General features: G+C 41.7%; 1 protein-coding gene across 3 annotated transcripts in view; it reads right to left on the bottom strand.

The window, feature by feature from the left end:
* Positions 1-14,012, bottom strand: part of SYTL3 (synaptotagmin like 3) — a 70,137-nt gene extending 56,125 nt beyond the window's left edge. For all 3 annotated transcript variants that reach the window (XM_063097254.1, XM_063097255.1, XM_063097256.1), the window contains exons 1-2: positions 13,849-14,012; positions 11,859-12,077 (exon numbers count right to left, since the gene is read on the bottom strand). In XM_063097254.1, coding sequence (XP_062953324.1) covers positions 11,859-12,077; positions 13,849-13,958 — 329 coding nt within the window. In that variant the 5' untranslated portion in view covers positions 13,959-14,012. The remainder of the gene's footprint in view (positions 1-11,858; positions 12,078-13,848) is intronic.
* Positions 14,013-18,163: the final 4,151 nt, after the last annotated feature.

The raw sequence follows: 18,163 nt of genomic DNA, 5'->3' as shown, positions 1-18,163 counted from the left end.
CTTTCACACTCCCCAGCCCGCTACCCTTGTGGCCAAAAGCATACGTATCCGAGACCCGTCTTTAGCCGGCTGAGCTACCCAGACACAGGCCAACACTGACAAGGTCAACACACAGGCAGACACACAGTCATGGAAAATGAGAAACAGTTAAGGAGTGAGGAAGAGAGAGATGAGAGCCCCCGAGTACATCAACATCACACATGGTTAAAAGTATCCTCTCACCCTGATTTCAGAACCTGTACAAGAAGCAGATAAATTAAAATCCTAGTCACCTAGTGCTAATCGTCTAATATAACCATCTAGTCATCTCATTTAATCCCAACTGATTACTTGTGCAGTCTAAGCAGGAGCTAATTCGGCACAGAGAGATTTGAGCACAAATTTGCAGGTCTCTTGGGTTTATCTGTGATTAAAGAATAGAAGGATAAAAATACCACAGTCGTAAACCACACCATGACCAGCATTTTTTGTGTTTGAGACTGTTTCCTTTGAATGCTAGATTTGAGCTGGATTTCCATCACCTCTTCTTGCAGAATCAGCCATTTTGCAAGCAATTATTCCATAACATCTTTCATAACGACTCTCTGATTACACCAAACCCAAGTCTAAAAAGGAGGACCGTTATTGCTCTTACTGTCCACAATCGAGGTGAATAGACCCTGCAGTCTCTGTTCTCATTAGGGCCAACACATGGTAGCATGATTCACAGTAACCAAAGGAAGCATTTAGCACTTCTCAGATGATTAAATCAGAATTGAGTTATGAAAGTTTCCTGGACCATTTTATGAGCTCAGCAATAGGTTAATGCTTTTAAATTTCTCAGATAAGAAACATGACTTGTTTCTTTAAAACTTTTTCAATCAATCCATAAACATACCCAGAAAGGCAAAAAGCCTTGGGTGGTGGAAAGAGCAGAAAATGTAATCGGGGGACCTGACACATGCCTGACCTTCCCAGTAGCTCAGCAGTCCCCTGCACGAAGATCACTAGAATTATAAACACCAAGCACTGGGTGCACAGACGGCTCTTAATAAACTTCTGGAGGTTTCAGCATCCATTTTCACAGCCTTGAACTCTACTAATGCTGTCATTTTATTGGCAAAAAAGAAATAATGGTTAAAAAGCACTTTGCAAAATCTAGCATACACATGTTCAATAATAAGATTATTATTAGAAGGGTACTCTGCTAGGAGGACCCTAACAAAAAGATATTTTGACCTCATTACTATCGCCAAGCGGTGAGCCAGAAAGCCATGTTGGAATGTGTTCTTATTTTGCATCCAAATTACCTGCATCTGCAGGTGGCTAGTACATCCATGCTTTATGCTCTTCAAAAAGCCAGCATGACATTCCTCCGGTTTCTTAATGTATTTTCACCACGCAGCTGACAAGAGGCAGAAAATTGGTCCACATGGTCAGGATTCTTCAAGTGCCTAAAGAAGTACATCTTCTGTGCAGATCTGCTCGCTGACCAGTGCCCTGGTGGCAAGGAAGTCTGAGAGAGCCCTGGAGAGGGCCCTGGTGGCTTATCAGACACACAAAACTGTAATAACTCTGAATAAAGAAGCCGAATATTGTAAAACCAAGATCAACCTAATTTCTTTGTGGTAGTTCGTCCAACTGCTTGATAATTTCCAGCTAAAGTAGTCCTATACAAGCATAAGTTAAATTTTTTTAAAATTTCAAATATTCTTGTATCTAAGATGGTTTGTTGCTACAAAGCAAAACAGTGGGTTTTTTTCCACTGGTTCAGCTGATCTGATTTTGATGTTCTTCCGGGAAAAAGACTGATCACTGTGATTAGATACTAGGTATCTATGAGAGGAGTCAGAGAATCGAGATGAAGATAAAGAGATGATTTTATCAAGCTGCTACCAACACTTTTTTTTTTTTTTTTTTTTTTTTAAAGTATATTGAATGTTTACTAGGAGCTGAACATTGTATTAAACACATTACAAGATTATAGTCACATTTAATCCTCCAAACAATCCTATTAGGTAGATATTATGGGATTTCCATTTTATTTTATTTTATTTTTTTTTCCGGTGACCGGCGCTCAGCCAGGGAGTGCACCGATCATCCTTATATAGGATCTGAACCCGCGGCGGCGGGAGCGTCGCCGCGCTGCTAGCGCAGCACGCTACCGAGTGCGCCACGGCCAACACTTGCAAAACATTAATAACTCTCCCTTCCTTAACCTAGGAGAGAGGGCAGAAACTCTCTCTCTCACATCGATAGCCCCAAGCACTGTCAGGGCACATAAGAGCCCAGTGAGTACATTTGGGCTGGTGAATGAATGAATATTCCCATCTCTGCACGGTGCACCTGAGAATTCAAGGGATAATAAGGTGGGATCTGAAACAGGCAGAGCCGTGTAGCAGCGTGCACCACAGTCTCACCTCTAGGTGCGCAGGGCAGGGCGCAGGCCCAGGCAGCAAGCAGAAACTGTGAATGAGGGAAGGGGGCTGGCTGTGAGGCAGCAGGGAGGGGTGGGCACTCGGGGGAGCCCAAGAGCCCATGGCCCATTTTAAGGCATTAAGATGATAAATATTAAACACTGTGCAGACCAAAAAAGACAAGGCCTGTGGGCTGTCTGCAGTCTGCTGGTCACGAGTTCATGACTCCTGGCTTATTACATCAGATAACTAGTCACCAAAAGTAAGGGAACAATTCTACTGCAGCCTGATGGAGCTGTCCTTGTTTAAAGCCAAGGCGATAAAAACTGGGTTAGACGCTATGCATCGACCTATCCTCCCCTGCAGATCTGAAAGGAGGATCCGCCGGTACCAAAGAGGCAAAGAGAAGGGCAAAAAGGCAGGAAGCACCTGCTCCCTGTCGGCACACACCCCGCGTGGATGTCTGAAGAGACGGCCAAGGGCTTCTGACAAAATGCCACAGCAGGATCAATGGCGACCGACCAGAGCACCAGCCACGCTGGATGTCATCGCCATGGGAACAGAGAGCACACTCTCTCAGAAAGCAAAGACACATAAGACCCGCCTCTGGGAAAAAGAAACAGAAAGGTGTCAGGACAAGCCAGGCTGAAGTGCAGAGACCACGGGACTAGAACAGAGGCGGAGTTAGGGACCGAGCCAGCCAAAGCAGAAGGGACAGACAAGACAACCCACACACTGAAAGCTACTTCCAAGGAAGCCAGGGTGAGTGGCACACAGGAATGAGCAGAAGAATCAGACCTGACTGAAGAAAATGTTACTGAGCCTGAAAAACAAGCAAACCCGATAGGTAGGCAGCTCAAGAGAAGGCTCCTTATGCCAAAAAAATCAACACGAAAAGACGCATTCCCAGACACACATTAGAAATTATTTTTTATTACATGGATGCAGAAAAAAACAAACATGTTTCCAGCACTTAAAAAAACAGGTGGTAAATAAATTTAATGCAACTAGCCTCAGATGTTTCTAGAATATTAAATTCCAAAAGACAACCAGGTTGCATTTCCTGGATTTCTTGATGAAAAGGTTGCGACCCAGGATTTAAAAACCCAGTGAAGTCATTACTCGTGAGGGAAAGCCACTGAAAGGCATTCTCAGATATGCAATGGCTTAGGAAATACGCCACCTGCATGCTCTTCTGGGGACAAAATTCTTGGGGAGGAACTTCTGTTGACTGAAAAACGAATCAAAATAAAGAACTTGCAAATTTGGAAGTCATGGTCTCAAAAGATTGGCAATAAGTGCTGGAAACTGTTACAATGTAGAGTTGGTTTAATATAATTGCTATAAATATAATTATAAAACAATGTAGGCAACAAACATAATTATGGAAGGAGGTGCCATATAACATAAAAAGTGATAAGAATATAGATACTTCAAAATGACTGGCTAAATGAATAAAGTTATTCATGAAAAATTCTTGGTGTGAACATGGGTTCAACTCTCTTGAAGGGTTACATGTGCACTTGCTTGTGTTCGATCCTGATCTCCAGAATCACACTCTAATGGCAGATTTTCTACAGCCCGTGTTTAAAAACTCTCCACATCTACTTGTCCAGACTTTTCTTTAGAAATGGCCAGCTCGCCCCTATCTTACAAACACCGTTGCCATATACCCCCTGCCCCGCCTTTCACTACTTTTCTACTTTTCTTCCATGCTCTTTCTGAACATTTCCATCTTCCTGCCAAACCCAATGGCTTTTCTCTATTAATTCACCAAGGGAAAAGATTTCTATCATCACGCATGGCTCTAAAATTCAGAGTTGCAGAAAAAAGACTCATTAATCTCTTAGTCAAAGTGTCCATAAGCTCTGTTGTCCTGTCTCATCCCTAACTCAGAATGTAGCTGAAAACCATCTTTCTCTGAGCAGCCTGCCCTCCTCCCTAAGCCTAAACACCCCCACGGCTTCAACCACCAACTTTCCAGATCCGATCTGAAGCCTCCTCTGTTGCCCACCCACCAGTACCTTCTCCTGTTCACGGAGTAATTCCAGATGAATCCTACTGTCCTATGGTCACAGCAAACTTGACAGGTCCAGAATAGAATTCATTTTCTCCCCAGAACTACATCCCAGCCTCTCAAGCTAAAAAACTCAGAATCATTCTTTTTGACTGTACAAAAATCATGGACTTTATCATACGTTAGAAAATCTTCTAACAGCATATTTCCTGAAGTCTTGTCAGCAAATATGTATTTTGACAAAATGAAAAAATAAGTCCTCTGCCCCACAGGTGTGCCAACATGAAGAGATGAATTCTTCAAATCCAATTCGAAAGGGAAAAGCTAAATGATTTTTAATTACATCTGCATGATTAATAGTATTAGTGATATGAGAATTAGCCCATCCATTTACATCACAGATCACAAAACATACAAACCAGTTTTGCACATTGCATATAACTTAATCCCCAGTTCTCATATTAACTGAAGTAAATTACATATGAGTATGGCCTCAGGAGATTGGTTTAAAATTACGATACAGTTCCAGTTTCAAACCTTTATCTGTATTAATTAATGTAGAAAAACAAAATCCCACGAAAAACGACTAAGCCAAACTTGCTAAAAAATAAAATGAAAGAACTTACTATAATGGGTTTATTTGAATACTTTAATTCAAAAAAAAGTAGTTGTTGTTGTTTTTTGTCCTTTTTGTGACCGGTAAGGGGATCGCAACCCTTGGCTTGGTGTCGCCCGCACCACGAGCACACCGGCCATCCCTATGTAGGATCCGAACCTGCGCAGCTGCGCTCCCAGCGCTGCACTCTCCCGAGTGCGCCACACGGTCGGCCCAAAGTAGTTGTTTTTTTATTGTGGTAAAATAGACATAACAAAACTCACCGTTTTCAGCACTTTTACGTGCACAGTTCAGCGGCAGTAGGACACTCCCACTGTCGTGCAGCTGTCACCACCGCCCATCTCCAGCACCGTCCCATCATCCCAAACTGAAACCCCATGCCCAGTACACATAACTCCCTCTCCCCACCTCCCCCAGGCCCCTGGTAACTACAGTTCTACTTTTTGTCTCTATAAACATACCTATTCTAGGTAGTTCAGGTAAGTGGAGTCATATAATATTTGTCTTTCTGCGACTGGCTTATTTAAATTGTACAATCATCCGTGTTGTAGCACGTATCAGAATTTCATTCTTTTTATGTCCGAATAGTATGCCTTTATATGTATATAACACATTTTCCTTATCCATTCATCTGTTGATGGACACTGGCTTGTTTCCACCTTTTGGCTGTTGTGAATAAAGCCGCTATGAACACTGTTGTTTGAATATTTGAAGAACACTTTGAGTGTACACTTTGAGTGTACTTTGAGCCAAAAACAACATTAATACTTTCATCATATTAATACAGGTTGCAGAAGGTTTTGCAATACACTAGCTCTTAGGGTCTGTCAGCATTTATAAGATTCAAATTTTCAATACTTGTGGTTCCTAGGTAGAACTTAAAATTAAATTGATGCCTTTACCACATAAGATTGTGTGTTACACAGTATGTTATACACACCCTACTGTCCTTTTCCCAAGAGTAAAGGTAACTTAAACGTACTACTACCCCTAGACTCAGAGCCTGAGGATTTTTTGAAATTAAACACAAAGTAATCATTGCAGATAGGGCATAAAATAGACAGGCTTTGGAAACTCTGTACAAGGTAACAATTTCAGTCCCTTTTTAGCAATTCTTTACAATTTTAAACTGGTTTCTTATTAATTGACTTCATTTCCATAGTTACAAAAGTAGTGGTCATACGCATAGCAGAATTAGGCAGACTTAATTTCTTTCCTTTTAAAAGAACACTTTTGCTAATTTCTAAAAACCTTTAAGTGTAAGTTCAAACCTGAAAAGATATCCCAAAATTTAATCCCACCATCATTAAAGCATCCCAGAGCTAAAAGGGAATTCAGAGGAGATTAACAGACCTAAATCTGCTTTAACATTAGGCAGAAGCCCACGGCAGTCTTCTTTCAACAAAAAGGAGGGCATATTAATGTTGGTTCTTAAATATCTACATTAATGAACAGTACAGGAGTTGAATCATCTAAAATCATTAAACACACATGACCTATTTTGCACTGGAATGCACTTTGTTCTGACCTATGGACATGGATATGTTAAAATGGAAATTCCTATGAAAACATAACTTAAAGAAATGACCAGCCTGTCCCTCCGTCTGCCTGTCCCCTTAACTCCAGCCTACACTTTGGCCCAGCATGCTAACCAAAGACAGCACCTGGCTACCACACAAAGCACCAGCCCAGGAAAACTGCTTTCTGAGGCTGACCTTCCTTGTAGGGCAACAGGTTTCAGCTGAACTAAGTGAGCTGACAACTTAGGATATGAAAAAAAGACAATGAAACAGAAAGCTTACTAAACCTCAAAAAGGTTTTAAAGGCAGGACTTGCCATGACTAATCAAGTGCTGACCACAGAGTAAATTTCAACTTCGACTGGAAGAATGATACGTGCTACTTTGAATGCATTTTCTTTAGTAAGCACACACACAAAAAACCTTTTTAGTAAGCACACACACAAAAACTCCACAAATTTTCACTTTTTTACTATATGTTTTGGTAACGTAGGCTTCAAAAATATTAATAATTATTACTGTCATTTGGCAAGTGGATAAGAAGAGTAAGTATCATGATCCTATATATAATTATCATAAAACAGTATACATACACTGTGAAACAAACAGCCAAGCTATACTGTAAGAAACAAAACAGATGCTATTTCTAATTTAGAATGAGGAAGAAAAAAACTATGTATCAAAGAACAAAAGGCTGTTCCCTTCTGCTATGGTTTGAATGTTCCCCCAATCTCAAGTTGGAGCTTAATTCCGTATATCATATTTGAAAGGTGAGGTCTTTAAGAGGTGATTGGACCACAATGGCTATGGGTTAGTGGTTTAATGGGTTATCAGGGAGTAGACCGGTGGCTTTACAAAGAAAGCGAGCACGTAAAAATGCTCTACTCAGCCCTCACCGTGTGACACCCTGCACCACCCTGGGACTCTGTAGAGAGTTCCCACCAATACGAAGGCCCTCACCAGATGTGCCCCCTGGACCTTGGACTTCCCAGCCTTCAAAACTGCAAGAAACAAACTTCATTTTCTTATAACTTACCCAGTTTCAGGTATTATGCTATAAGCAACAGAAAATGGACTAATACATCTTGTGAAAATTAGTCTTAGTGGCTAACTCTTGATAATTTGTAATGCATGACTGTGAAATATTTTTCTCAATATGTTTAACTTATCTATATATACTTTTCAATGTGAAACACATGAACACAGTTTGTATCAGCCATATCAAAACTTAGACTTAGAAAAAAAAGAAATCAAATTTTGAAGTGGGCTGGCCAGTAGTTACTCAGCTGGTTAGAGTGCAGCCTCATAACAGCAAGGTTGTTCCCTGTACTAGACAGACAAACACACAAAAAATTTTTTCCTTGGTGGCCAACTCTCCTACACCATACGTGGCATTCGATTTTTTTTTTTTTTTCAGTCTTTCATGGAGTTAGACCTTTTACTCACTGGAAGAGTAGATGTATTTATAACAATAGGTATGAATTATTCCATTCTCATAATTAGTTATTTGCCTTTGTGGATATAAAGTGGTGATTTGGTATTTTATAAAAATGTAGGATTATGAAAATACAGGGAGTTCCCATCTGAAATCTAAGAGATTACATTTTCCAAACTCTGGGAAGTAAACTTTACACAGGAAACATAATTGCTCTAGAACTTCTTTTGAAATGTCACTTAATTTTCAATAAAAGTTATTTCATGCAATACAGAAAATACAACATGTCATCCTGTAACAATATCTTTACATCTAAATCCTAAAAATCCCTTTTAATAAATTCCAAAATCTTATTTTAACTGTTAATGTTCTACAGCAATAATTCAAGACCCAACCTGAGAATTAAGAACATGACAATAAAATGCCAAGGTCTGGATCAATTTTCACCTGAACATACTAAAGCTGTTCTCCACTGGTATCAGGTATGGTATATGAGAGAAATTTGAGAAATCCAAGAAAGCACCCTGAAATCAACAGCACCACCTGCCACAAGCTGAAACCTTCAGTCTAAAATCTCTGTTCTAATTATTGTATAAAAGTTCTATTGCACATTTATTATTGTTAAAATATTTGCAAACTTATAGAATTCTCTGTACAAAGGGTTTTGAATTTATTCAATCCAAAGCATCCTTACTGCCAGCAAAATGTTCCTAATGAAACAGGCGGGGAATCTGAAGAGGAAATGATTTGTTGTGGTCATAGCCAATTACAAAGCAAGAGAAACAAGATCACAATTTGGAGGGGACACATCTTGAGCAAGAGCAATTCCTCAGCAATCTGCTTCAGGGAGATGAGCGGGTTTCTTTTAGACATGCAGAATTTGATGCTACCGTATAGCATAAGTTTGCATTGATTTTTTTCCCTTAAAAATATATGCTCTTCAGTAACATCAAATTCCATATGTCTAAAAGAAATGAAGCTTAAACAAACAAGCAAATATAAAGCTTAGCCTCCTCCCCAATATTTCAACATAGTCGCAACCTTCTGGCATTTCAGAGCAGAAAATTCCAATAAATTCCAAGGGGAAAAACATCAACCAAAAAGCAAGGATCAGTTTATGCTTCTAACTTTCCCTTCCTTCTTTTCCCTGTCCCCTCGTCTGACTGGCTCCTGCTGAGGACCGCACACCGCCCCTCGCTCCTGCAAGGTCCTGTCCAGCTTGCCTTTGTTGACAGAGTCCCTCCTGTCCCTTCTCTTCCGCTCGCTATTTCTTCTGGTTTTCTGACGCACTGTGACCCGCTCCAGCATGCAGAGCTCTCCACGTGGCCAGCCCTCAGAATCATTTCTCACTCTTCCCTCTCTTCTAGGCCCTGGAACCAAGTTCCATCATCGCTTTTGTGACCTGTCTCCCACAGTCTCCGTCACTACTGCCACCCGCTTCCTCCCTTCACTCCCCGATGCCTTTCATGTTGCTCTTTGACCTTCACCTTCCACCCTGCAGAACAACAGCAGACCTTGGTCCTGCTTTCTTCCAGCAAAGAGCATGTGCTCCCCTCCAATTCCTACTGCTCCGCCGCCAGCCCAACGCTGCCCAGGCGCGTCTCCCAGCAGGCAGGGGACGGGGTGGAGGGGAGGCAGGGGCTCGGCAAGGCCTGGCTTCCAGCCTTCACTCTGCTTCCCACTGACCACACGGCCTTGGGCAAACTATCTGAAGTCTCTAAGCCTCCACCTCCTCATCCGTAAAATGAGAATCATAGGAGTAGCCACCCCATAAGGCTGTTGTAAGCTTTAAATCAAACATTAAAGGAAGACTCCAGCCATGGACGCTCTGGAAGTGACCTTGAGCCAGCCCAGCCTCCCCCGCCCCTCCGTCCTCTGAGCTACCGGGGCCTTTAGCAGCTTCGCACCCAGCAGTTCTCCAGGAGAAAACTCTCCCTGGAGGCAGAAATGTCTCCAGGGAAATGTCATCTTAAATGTCTCCTGGAACCTCACCACAAGCCCAAGGCCAGCACATTTCACAGGCCTTTTGCTCTGCAGCGGTCTATAAACTGCTCTGTCTTTTTAAATGCATTCCTGGAGCTCCCTCTTTCTTGATGTTAAAAATGCATTTTCTGCATCCTGCTCCCACAGCCAATCCACTTGTCCTGACGAATGAGCCTCCAGCTGAGGGAGAAGCAGGGGTGAAAAGTGATCCGGTGGGAAAACCTTTCCAGGTCCCGATCCGAGAGACAGTTATTAGTGTCAAATATTCTAAAGTTTTACAAAACCTCATCTTTATTTCGGCCCTAAAAATAGGATGGCAGCCCTGAGAGGACAAGCTGGAGAGAGGACAGAGGGCTGCGAAGAAAGGGGGAGGATGTGTTGTTATAGATTATTTCGTTCTCTCCCCACACAGCTTCCTGTGTTAATTCACTCACAGTAAGGCAATTATCTTAGGTATTGTGAAAGACGTTCTTATTTCAAAATAAGGAAGCGGGGGTTTTAGAAATCACACTTCATGTACTTAGAGTGTAAAGTTACAACGCCCAGGGCACAATGCCCACAAGGGTGGAGATTTCAACACGGCCAGCTTCCTGGGAGATTACCTCAGCCCCTGTCCTGCTGTTTTGATTTTTCGTTTATAGCTAACTATTAGAAGAAGAAAAAATGCTGAGGAATTTGACACCCTAGCCAGCAATGTTTGTCACTAGACTGTCAATATATATGGTCGATTGAAAAGGGGAAGCCAATCTTAAGACCTTTCTAGAGATGATCTGGAATTGTTACCTACTCTCTCAAGATCTCAGGCCTGCATGAACACACGTGTGGCCAGGGCAGCTCACAGTAATTCTTTACTTTTGGCTCTCAAGCTAAGAAAAGCCTGAAGGGCACTGTCTTCAGCAAACCAGAGGAACATGAGACGCACAAGGGTAACTGATATGAGTCGGGGTGACTTGGTGTGCAGTTCTAGAAATGGAAGGTATACAGTTCAAAAGCAAGGAAATCAGATTGAACCACTTCACCTCTCTTTGGCTGAATGACTGAAATACATGAAGCCTTGCACAGGGCCAGAAAGTGTACGTAGGTGAATGTCAGGGTGTCCAATAACCACAGCCCTCCTGACTTGGTGGAGAGAAAACCCTGTTGCCACACCCACACCGAATAAGTGCCTCTCACAGTCTCTGTCCCTGGGGCACCACACATCTGCAGCAGCATTTAGTTGTTTTTAAGTGTGAGTCTCTGATTACTCTCGTAGATTCACACCAGCCTAGCGTCCCTCCCTTCTCATAAGTTCTGTAATGTCCTGTGCACGCTCACCCCCAACAGAGACCCCCTTGTGATTTCAAAGAAGTCATGGCCTGCCCATTCTGCTTTGAACAATGGGATACGTTCTTTATAATTTTCAAAATGGGTAGTTAGAAAATACCAAATCCATGTTAGAATTTGCTTAAAAACCTCGCGATGGCAAAAGATTAAAATAAATGTAGATTCACTCTATCACCAATAAAAAGCATATCCATTTCTTTATCTGAGTATCCAAGATAGGTCAGCTCACTTCCTTCAGAAAGGCCTCATGTAAAGCTGCACGGGACCCCTCTAATACTCCCCATGTTACCATTTACCGCATCTTTACTGAAGGAAATAAATTGAGCTCTAAGAAAACTAAGAAATCCAAATGAATTTTAACTCCTGGGATAGCCCACTGTTAGCCAGTACAAACTTTCATAAATTAAAAAAACTTTTTCTGTTAAGAAAATTTATCTTTGAACTAAAATGACTTCTGAGTCTAGAAACTTAGGTCCATCTTAGGCACTCTGTAAACATTTATTGATTGAGGAGGTGACTGCTCTATCAAGGTCTGTTTCAAACCATCTCCAGGACCCGGCGATGCTCACCTGTCCTCGAAGCACACGGTGCACCTCCAGGCACCAGTCCTCCTCAGGAACACTCGGCACTCAGAGCACACGCGGTGGCTGCAGCCCCGACACACGGCCCCCTGGTTCAGCAGGAGCCCCAGCGCCCGCTGGCAGCGGGCACAGGATCTCTCCCTGTTTTCCTGGCTGGTGCTCTTTGCCCCTTTCCATCGGAGGTGCTGCAGGTGCGATTTCAGTTTCCTGTGGCCCACAGAGTTAAATAAGACATGACTAAGTGGAACACCAGACACCAGACTACAGAGCAAGAGCCCCCACAGTACTGCTCATGCAAGGGAAGGGGCTTCGGCCTCCAACATCCCGGGCTTCCACCAGGGCTGTGTGAACTGGGAATCTCCCTCAGCCTCTTGGAGCCAAGGCTCAGGGGTTTTCTCAACTATGAAACAGAGATGACACAACCTTACGTCCCAGGGTTGCCATGAGGATTAAATGGCAAAGCACAAATAATATGCCTGGTGCAGATGAGTTAGCTGCTAATTTTGTTCTCAGTTCATCCCTTGTGCTTAAAAGCCCATTTTAATAGTAACAAGAATTGTGAGGGAAGAGGAAAAGTCACAGATAAGAGCATCAATTTTAATGTGCAAGGCATGGAAAGATCTGTAAATATATAGCACATATCACTGCCATTGGTATAAGTTACCCAGTGAAATTATTTAAATGATACTATGTTTTGGCTACCGTTTTTTTTCATGGGTGGTTGGTGCAATTCTAGCCCCTAATTCCCTTAGACAATAGCTGTACTGCAAAGGGACATTGTACCCCACAAGGTTAACCCCAAAAAGTGACATTAACCAGAATACTCTTTTATGAAATGTCTCTGTTACCTTCTTTTAGAAGAGAAGAGCCAATCTCAAGAAACAAGATTATATAGGAAATGTACATTAAAATTCAACTTTCAGAATTTTCCCTAGAATCAGTACCCATTGGAACAAAACTTTCTTATCACAGCATCTTTGTTATTTTAACATTCAAAATGATGTCTCTAAATCACTGAAAGATCTTTACTCATCAGAGAAAATTCCATTTTTCTAAGTGCACTATCGTTTTTAGTGGAAGAAAGTTTACGAGTATACTTAGGGAGCTTTGAAATAACAAGGGAGAAGGGAAAAGGTGCATTGTACCTTACAGGTAACCAGAAATTTTTCCTTCTTCCTCAAGCATTTGGTTGTCCAAAGTTCTATTTTATGTGTGTATTTTTCTTAGCAGACTCTGAAAGACTTCTGCCATTAGAAACCAAACCAAACGAAAATATGTATAAATATATATTCAATTTGCTTAGTTTCTAAACCTCACATCCTCTAAAAACACTGATAAACAAGCCCTAACATGTTTAAAGATGGATCTTGACAGCAAACAACAGACACTGTTTTGATACAGCCTAGCACTGCTTTATTAAATGTTAACCTATATCAAACAGTTAGTGCAGCTTAAAGACAGACCAGGAAAGAATCTCCCTATTGACAAATAGTCAGGAAACAGGCTAAGCAGGTTCCTATTTAATGCTCCCCCTTTCCTCAAGAAAAAAGACAGGAGTGGACTCTATCAGATGTGCTGTTTCTAAGCTGCTTTCTTTGCTTTTCTTTGCACACTGAGGTACCACCAAAAATAAGGTAGGAAAGCTCTTAACCCAAGGGCTTTCCCATAGGGGTGTACCAGAAGCCTTGAATTATTTCCTAAAGCAGGGCAAACAGACAGCAAACATCACAAAAAGGCATCATTTTAAGTGATTAACATGAGCTGCCTCCCCTGCTCACCATCTTCTCAGTTTAGTTAGACAGCAAAGGTAATCTCCACCTACAACCCTGCATTCGGACCCTTCTCAGACAAGAAGCCCAGCAGTGAGCAAGTACTAACAAGTAATGAGCAGCAATAAGGCAACGAGGAGCAGGATCCATGCGGAAAAAGCCAGCCCCTCCCCCCGCCCCCCCCAATTCCCCGTATTTGCAAGACATACCGTATCCTTTCCTCCTCTGTGTTCTGAACCTCCCGATCTCGGTACAGGACCTGGAGAATGACCTCACGCTCTAACTCCTGGAGGGAATTCAGGTCTACTTCTTGGGCCATTTCCTCTCCTTTTCTCAGACCCAAGTTGGAAGAGCTTCACTCCACGGGCCAAGGCCTCCCGTCCTGCAAGCGAGCACCCAAGTCCAGCTGCAAGCACAAGAGCTTAGGAGAGCAACCTCTCCTATTTCATTAGCCGCTGTGTTTTGCCCGGGGCTCTTTTTTTCCTTTTTAACTGTGTCATACTCCTTGAGAGAAGAAAGCCCGAGACGCTGAACCTCTGCTAGAGTTACTGCTCCCTTACAGGGTCTCGTGCCACCTGGGGAATGTTCTCCCTGGGTTCCACCGCAGCCTCTGACATCTGTCTGAGACAAAAGCATATCTTTTTTCTGAGGTTTTGCCAGAGATTGTTATAAATGATGCATGGCTCCAAGCAGATAATTTCTAAAAAGCAGAAGTGATCCCCAATCTGGGGAAATTTACAAATAGCAATAAGAAGAGAATATCAATGACTCATAGAAGCTAACCTTTCCCTTAAAATGTTTCCAGGTCAGCAGCAATGATAATCAAAAGCCCAGCCTGTTCAATACCTGTAGAAAAGACAACAAAAACGGCAACATTTTTTCCGGTTTGAATATCTCTGCAACATTACTTCCGAAAAGACAAAATATTGTACACAGACAACCTTGCATTTTCGCCATGTGATGACATAAGATTTTTAATTTTATTATATAAGTATTCTCATATTTCTAAAAGCCTCAAACTTTCAGGGCCGGCCCGTGGCTCACTTGGGAGAGTGTGGTGCTGATAACACCAAGGCCACAGGTTCGGATCCCATATAGGGATGGCCGGTTCGCTCACTGGCTGAGCGTGGTGCTGACAACACCAAGTCAAGGGTTGCGATCCCCTTACCGGTCATCTTTATAAAAAAATAAAAGCCTCAAACTTTCAAGCTTGAATTTTCCTAATATGAACTGAATCTTCAGTGGTCAGAAGTAAAGAGGTCTATGTTAAATGTACATCATCTTAATTGAAAATACACTAGAAAAATGAAGTTCTCAACTATTAGTTATTATTTTTACAATTAACTTCAAACCTCAAAAAAATTTTAATCAATTAGGGAGGTATGAAGTGGCATCTCCACTCCCTCAATCTTTCAATTATTTATGATCTTTAATAGTTTTCATGAGCTGCCTATGCATCAGGTCTTGTTTCTGTTTAATGCTAGTTGAAAGGTTCTGCATACATCCTTTCATTCATAAAATGTAGAGAACTGAATCAATACACTTTCTATAATGCCATGTTTGTTAATCAATCTATGTGAACCCCTTAGTAACAAGACACATCCTTTCAATGCTTTAGAAACTAAACCCCTTTTGCTGGGCTTCAACAGAAATTCCCATTATATTAATTTATGATCCATAACAAATTAGAGAATGAGAGGTTAATAGAGCCCTATGGTATCATTCTCTTTAAGCAAAGGTTCCTAACCTTTTTTTTTTTAATCTTTGGTAGTCTGGTGAGGCCTAAGTATTCAAATGCATAAAATAAAACACACTGGGAAAGGAAATTGATTAATTAAAATATTTTTAAAATTGTGTTCATTTTTGCACAAAATAATAAGATCTAGCAATGATCTAATGACTACTATAATTTCAAAATAGTGATGAGTATAAATAATATTTTCAGGTATCTTCAACAAATAATGTGCTATAAAAATATCTGTGATTTCTACTGGTGACAAAGTTACAAGTCCTGCTACTTCTACTGTGGTTTGTTGCCTATATTCATAATTTCAGGAAATGCTAAATGTTAGTTAAAGGTTAATGAAAATAAAGATGTAATTTTATCCCCATCCGAGTTCATGGGCCTACAGGCTAAGGACTGTGGGTTTAAGGGATTCTCTATTTGTCAGTTTTTCTATTGTAAGATAGAATCAAAATATATTGCTCATCCCAACTCGGAGTCTGCATGAGGAACAGGAGAACCCGGAGCTCTGAACAGGGACGCTCTCGGCCTCTAGTCTCCAGCAGAGTTACCCACAGCACCTGCTCTCCAAGGGCTTCCTATCTAGATGGTGGGAAGACCACCAAACAACAAGGACTCCGGGCTCTTACCCAGATGGGCTAGTACTTCACTGTGTCACCGGGACAACGCCTCGTCCCTCCATGGTTCCCAGTTTCCAGATGAACAGATGGAACTAACAGATCTTAGTTCCCTGAGGCCCTGAGTCTCTGGAAGAGAGGAAAGTAATAGAAAACAGTGTGCGATCAAGTGCCAAGTGGTAGGGTGCAAATGAGCCACCGTGTCACCGACTGTGGGAGCCCATTCTTCTAAACTTCCCCTTCATTATTCTTGACGTCCTCTTTTTTCCACTCTGCTCACCATTGTACCGGGTCAAGAGCTATCTGGTTAGTCTGATTCCCAAGGATTTTAAACAAAGGTGCTTGCACTTGGCTCAGTACACCTGAGCTGTGCCCTGTGCTTTCTTTTCATGTGGCCGTGCTCTACTCTCTGGCTCTGGTCTCCAGCTCTTTAGTTTAGCAGGACTGCACTAAGTGCAGTACTGGGCTGGTAAGGACACGGCCAAATGGATCCACTGGGGGAATACTGGAACACTCAATTGCTCACACATTCAGGTGGCTAGGTCTCAAGTACACAGGATTCATTATCATTATAAAACACTACTCAGTACTCTATCCAAGCCTGTGGGCCCCAGGTCCAGGTGTGGCAAGTGTCATTTTCCTGATAAGTGGGAGCTCATGCTCCCCCTAGTGGCCATTCACTCCTAGTCACAGAAAAGTGAGACAGTGTGTTTCCCCAACCCATCCATCCAGTCGTTCTGTAAATATTGATCGAACACCTTCTGAGTGCCAGGCACTGTTCCAGGTACTTGGGGTACATGACTTGATCGACTGGTGTTTTATATCCTATCCTTCTTCTAACAAAAATATGATGTGGCTTACAATAAAAGCACATAGAGGACATATCAGTAGCAGGAATAAAAAGGGGCAGATAATTCTACCAGCAACCTGGAGTAAAACGGTCACTGTACTTGAGCATTAAATGTATTTCTGACCTTCCTGGTAGCCAAGGCAAAACAAAACAAAACAAAAAATCACGATGGTGTATATAGTTCTGATACATTGAAAGAAATACAGAAGGACACCCTCAAGGTATAAAGGACTAAGACAGTAATTGCTTGAACAGTGGTTTGGCAAAAGATGCAGAACTGAGCTTTATGTATCATTATTATATTGACCTCAAATCCAGGGATGTAGCACTAAATTGTAATTCATTGAAAACATTTCAAATATAGACTACAACCTGGTGCTTTCTGGTATTCCAAGCTGATACAGAGACAAAGCTTAGGATTTAAAGGTGTGGGGATTCCGTTTCTATCTCACTGTCATTACTTTTCACGTTTAGAGACCTTGATCCTAGCTTCTCCAAACACTCAGCCAAACTAGAGATTTTGATTCTACCTTCCATAAACCTTCAGTCACTCAAGCACTGGGTTAACATCAACTGTGAGTAGAACTTTTATTGTTAGATTGAAATGTCCTCTTTTTTTTCACCTTGGAGGGTCCATTCTAAAAAAGGGCTGACTTTCCGAAACGATGTCACTGGTACAACATAGAGCATCAGCTCAGGATCATTTGCATCAAGATTTATCAGAAGGCTAGGAAGATGCTTTCTCTTTGTTTCCAGTGTCCTCCTACTATCCCCACTGGCTTGGTGGCTTTGGACATTCCATTTAACATGTCAGAGCCACTATTGCTTTATTTCTTTGGGATTCGTTCAGGATTTCCAATGGGAGCAGTACCACACTCTCATCTTTAGAAATGTGGGGGAACTTTTGGTTCTCGCAGTGACAAAGAATTGTCTTGCATTCCCACACAAATGTTGACTATCTTACCAGACAATTCATTTAGGCAAAAATGAAAATTATAATTATCTGATAACAGAATTCAACTCATACAAACACAAAATATATTTTGCAGGTTTTTAATACACTCCAAATTTTCTAGGAATGTAACTATTGTGTAAGTTCAAGGAAGACTGTACTTTGTTTCATTCAAAACTTTACCAAGAATTGTTTATCGTTTCAGAAGGGCATCACGGAGGGCAACATTACTCGTAGTATTTGGATCACTAACGCCATAGACCAGTAACGGTCTGTATTTGTAGACGTTGCATTCAACGTGACTCCACATATGCAAACATCTGACTACTTCGCTACGTCTTCTAATGTAGTTTACGCATAC

This window comes from Cynocephalus volans, chromosome 5 (genome assembly GCF_027409185.1).
Source record: "Cynocephalus volans isolate mCynVol1 chromosome 5, mCynVol1.pri, whole genome shotgun sequence".
In the NCBI taxonomy this organism is placed as follows: domain Eukaryota; kingdom Metazoa; phylum Chordata; class Mammalia; order Dermoptera; family Cynocephalidae; genus Cynocephalus; species Cynocephalus volans.
The sequence above is the reverse complement of the archived record's forward strand: the minus strand, read 5'-3'. Positions and strand labels throughout refer to the sequence as shown.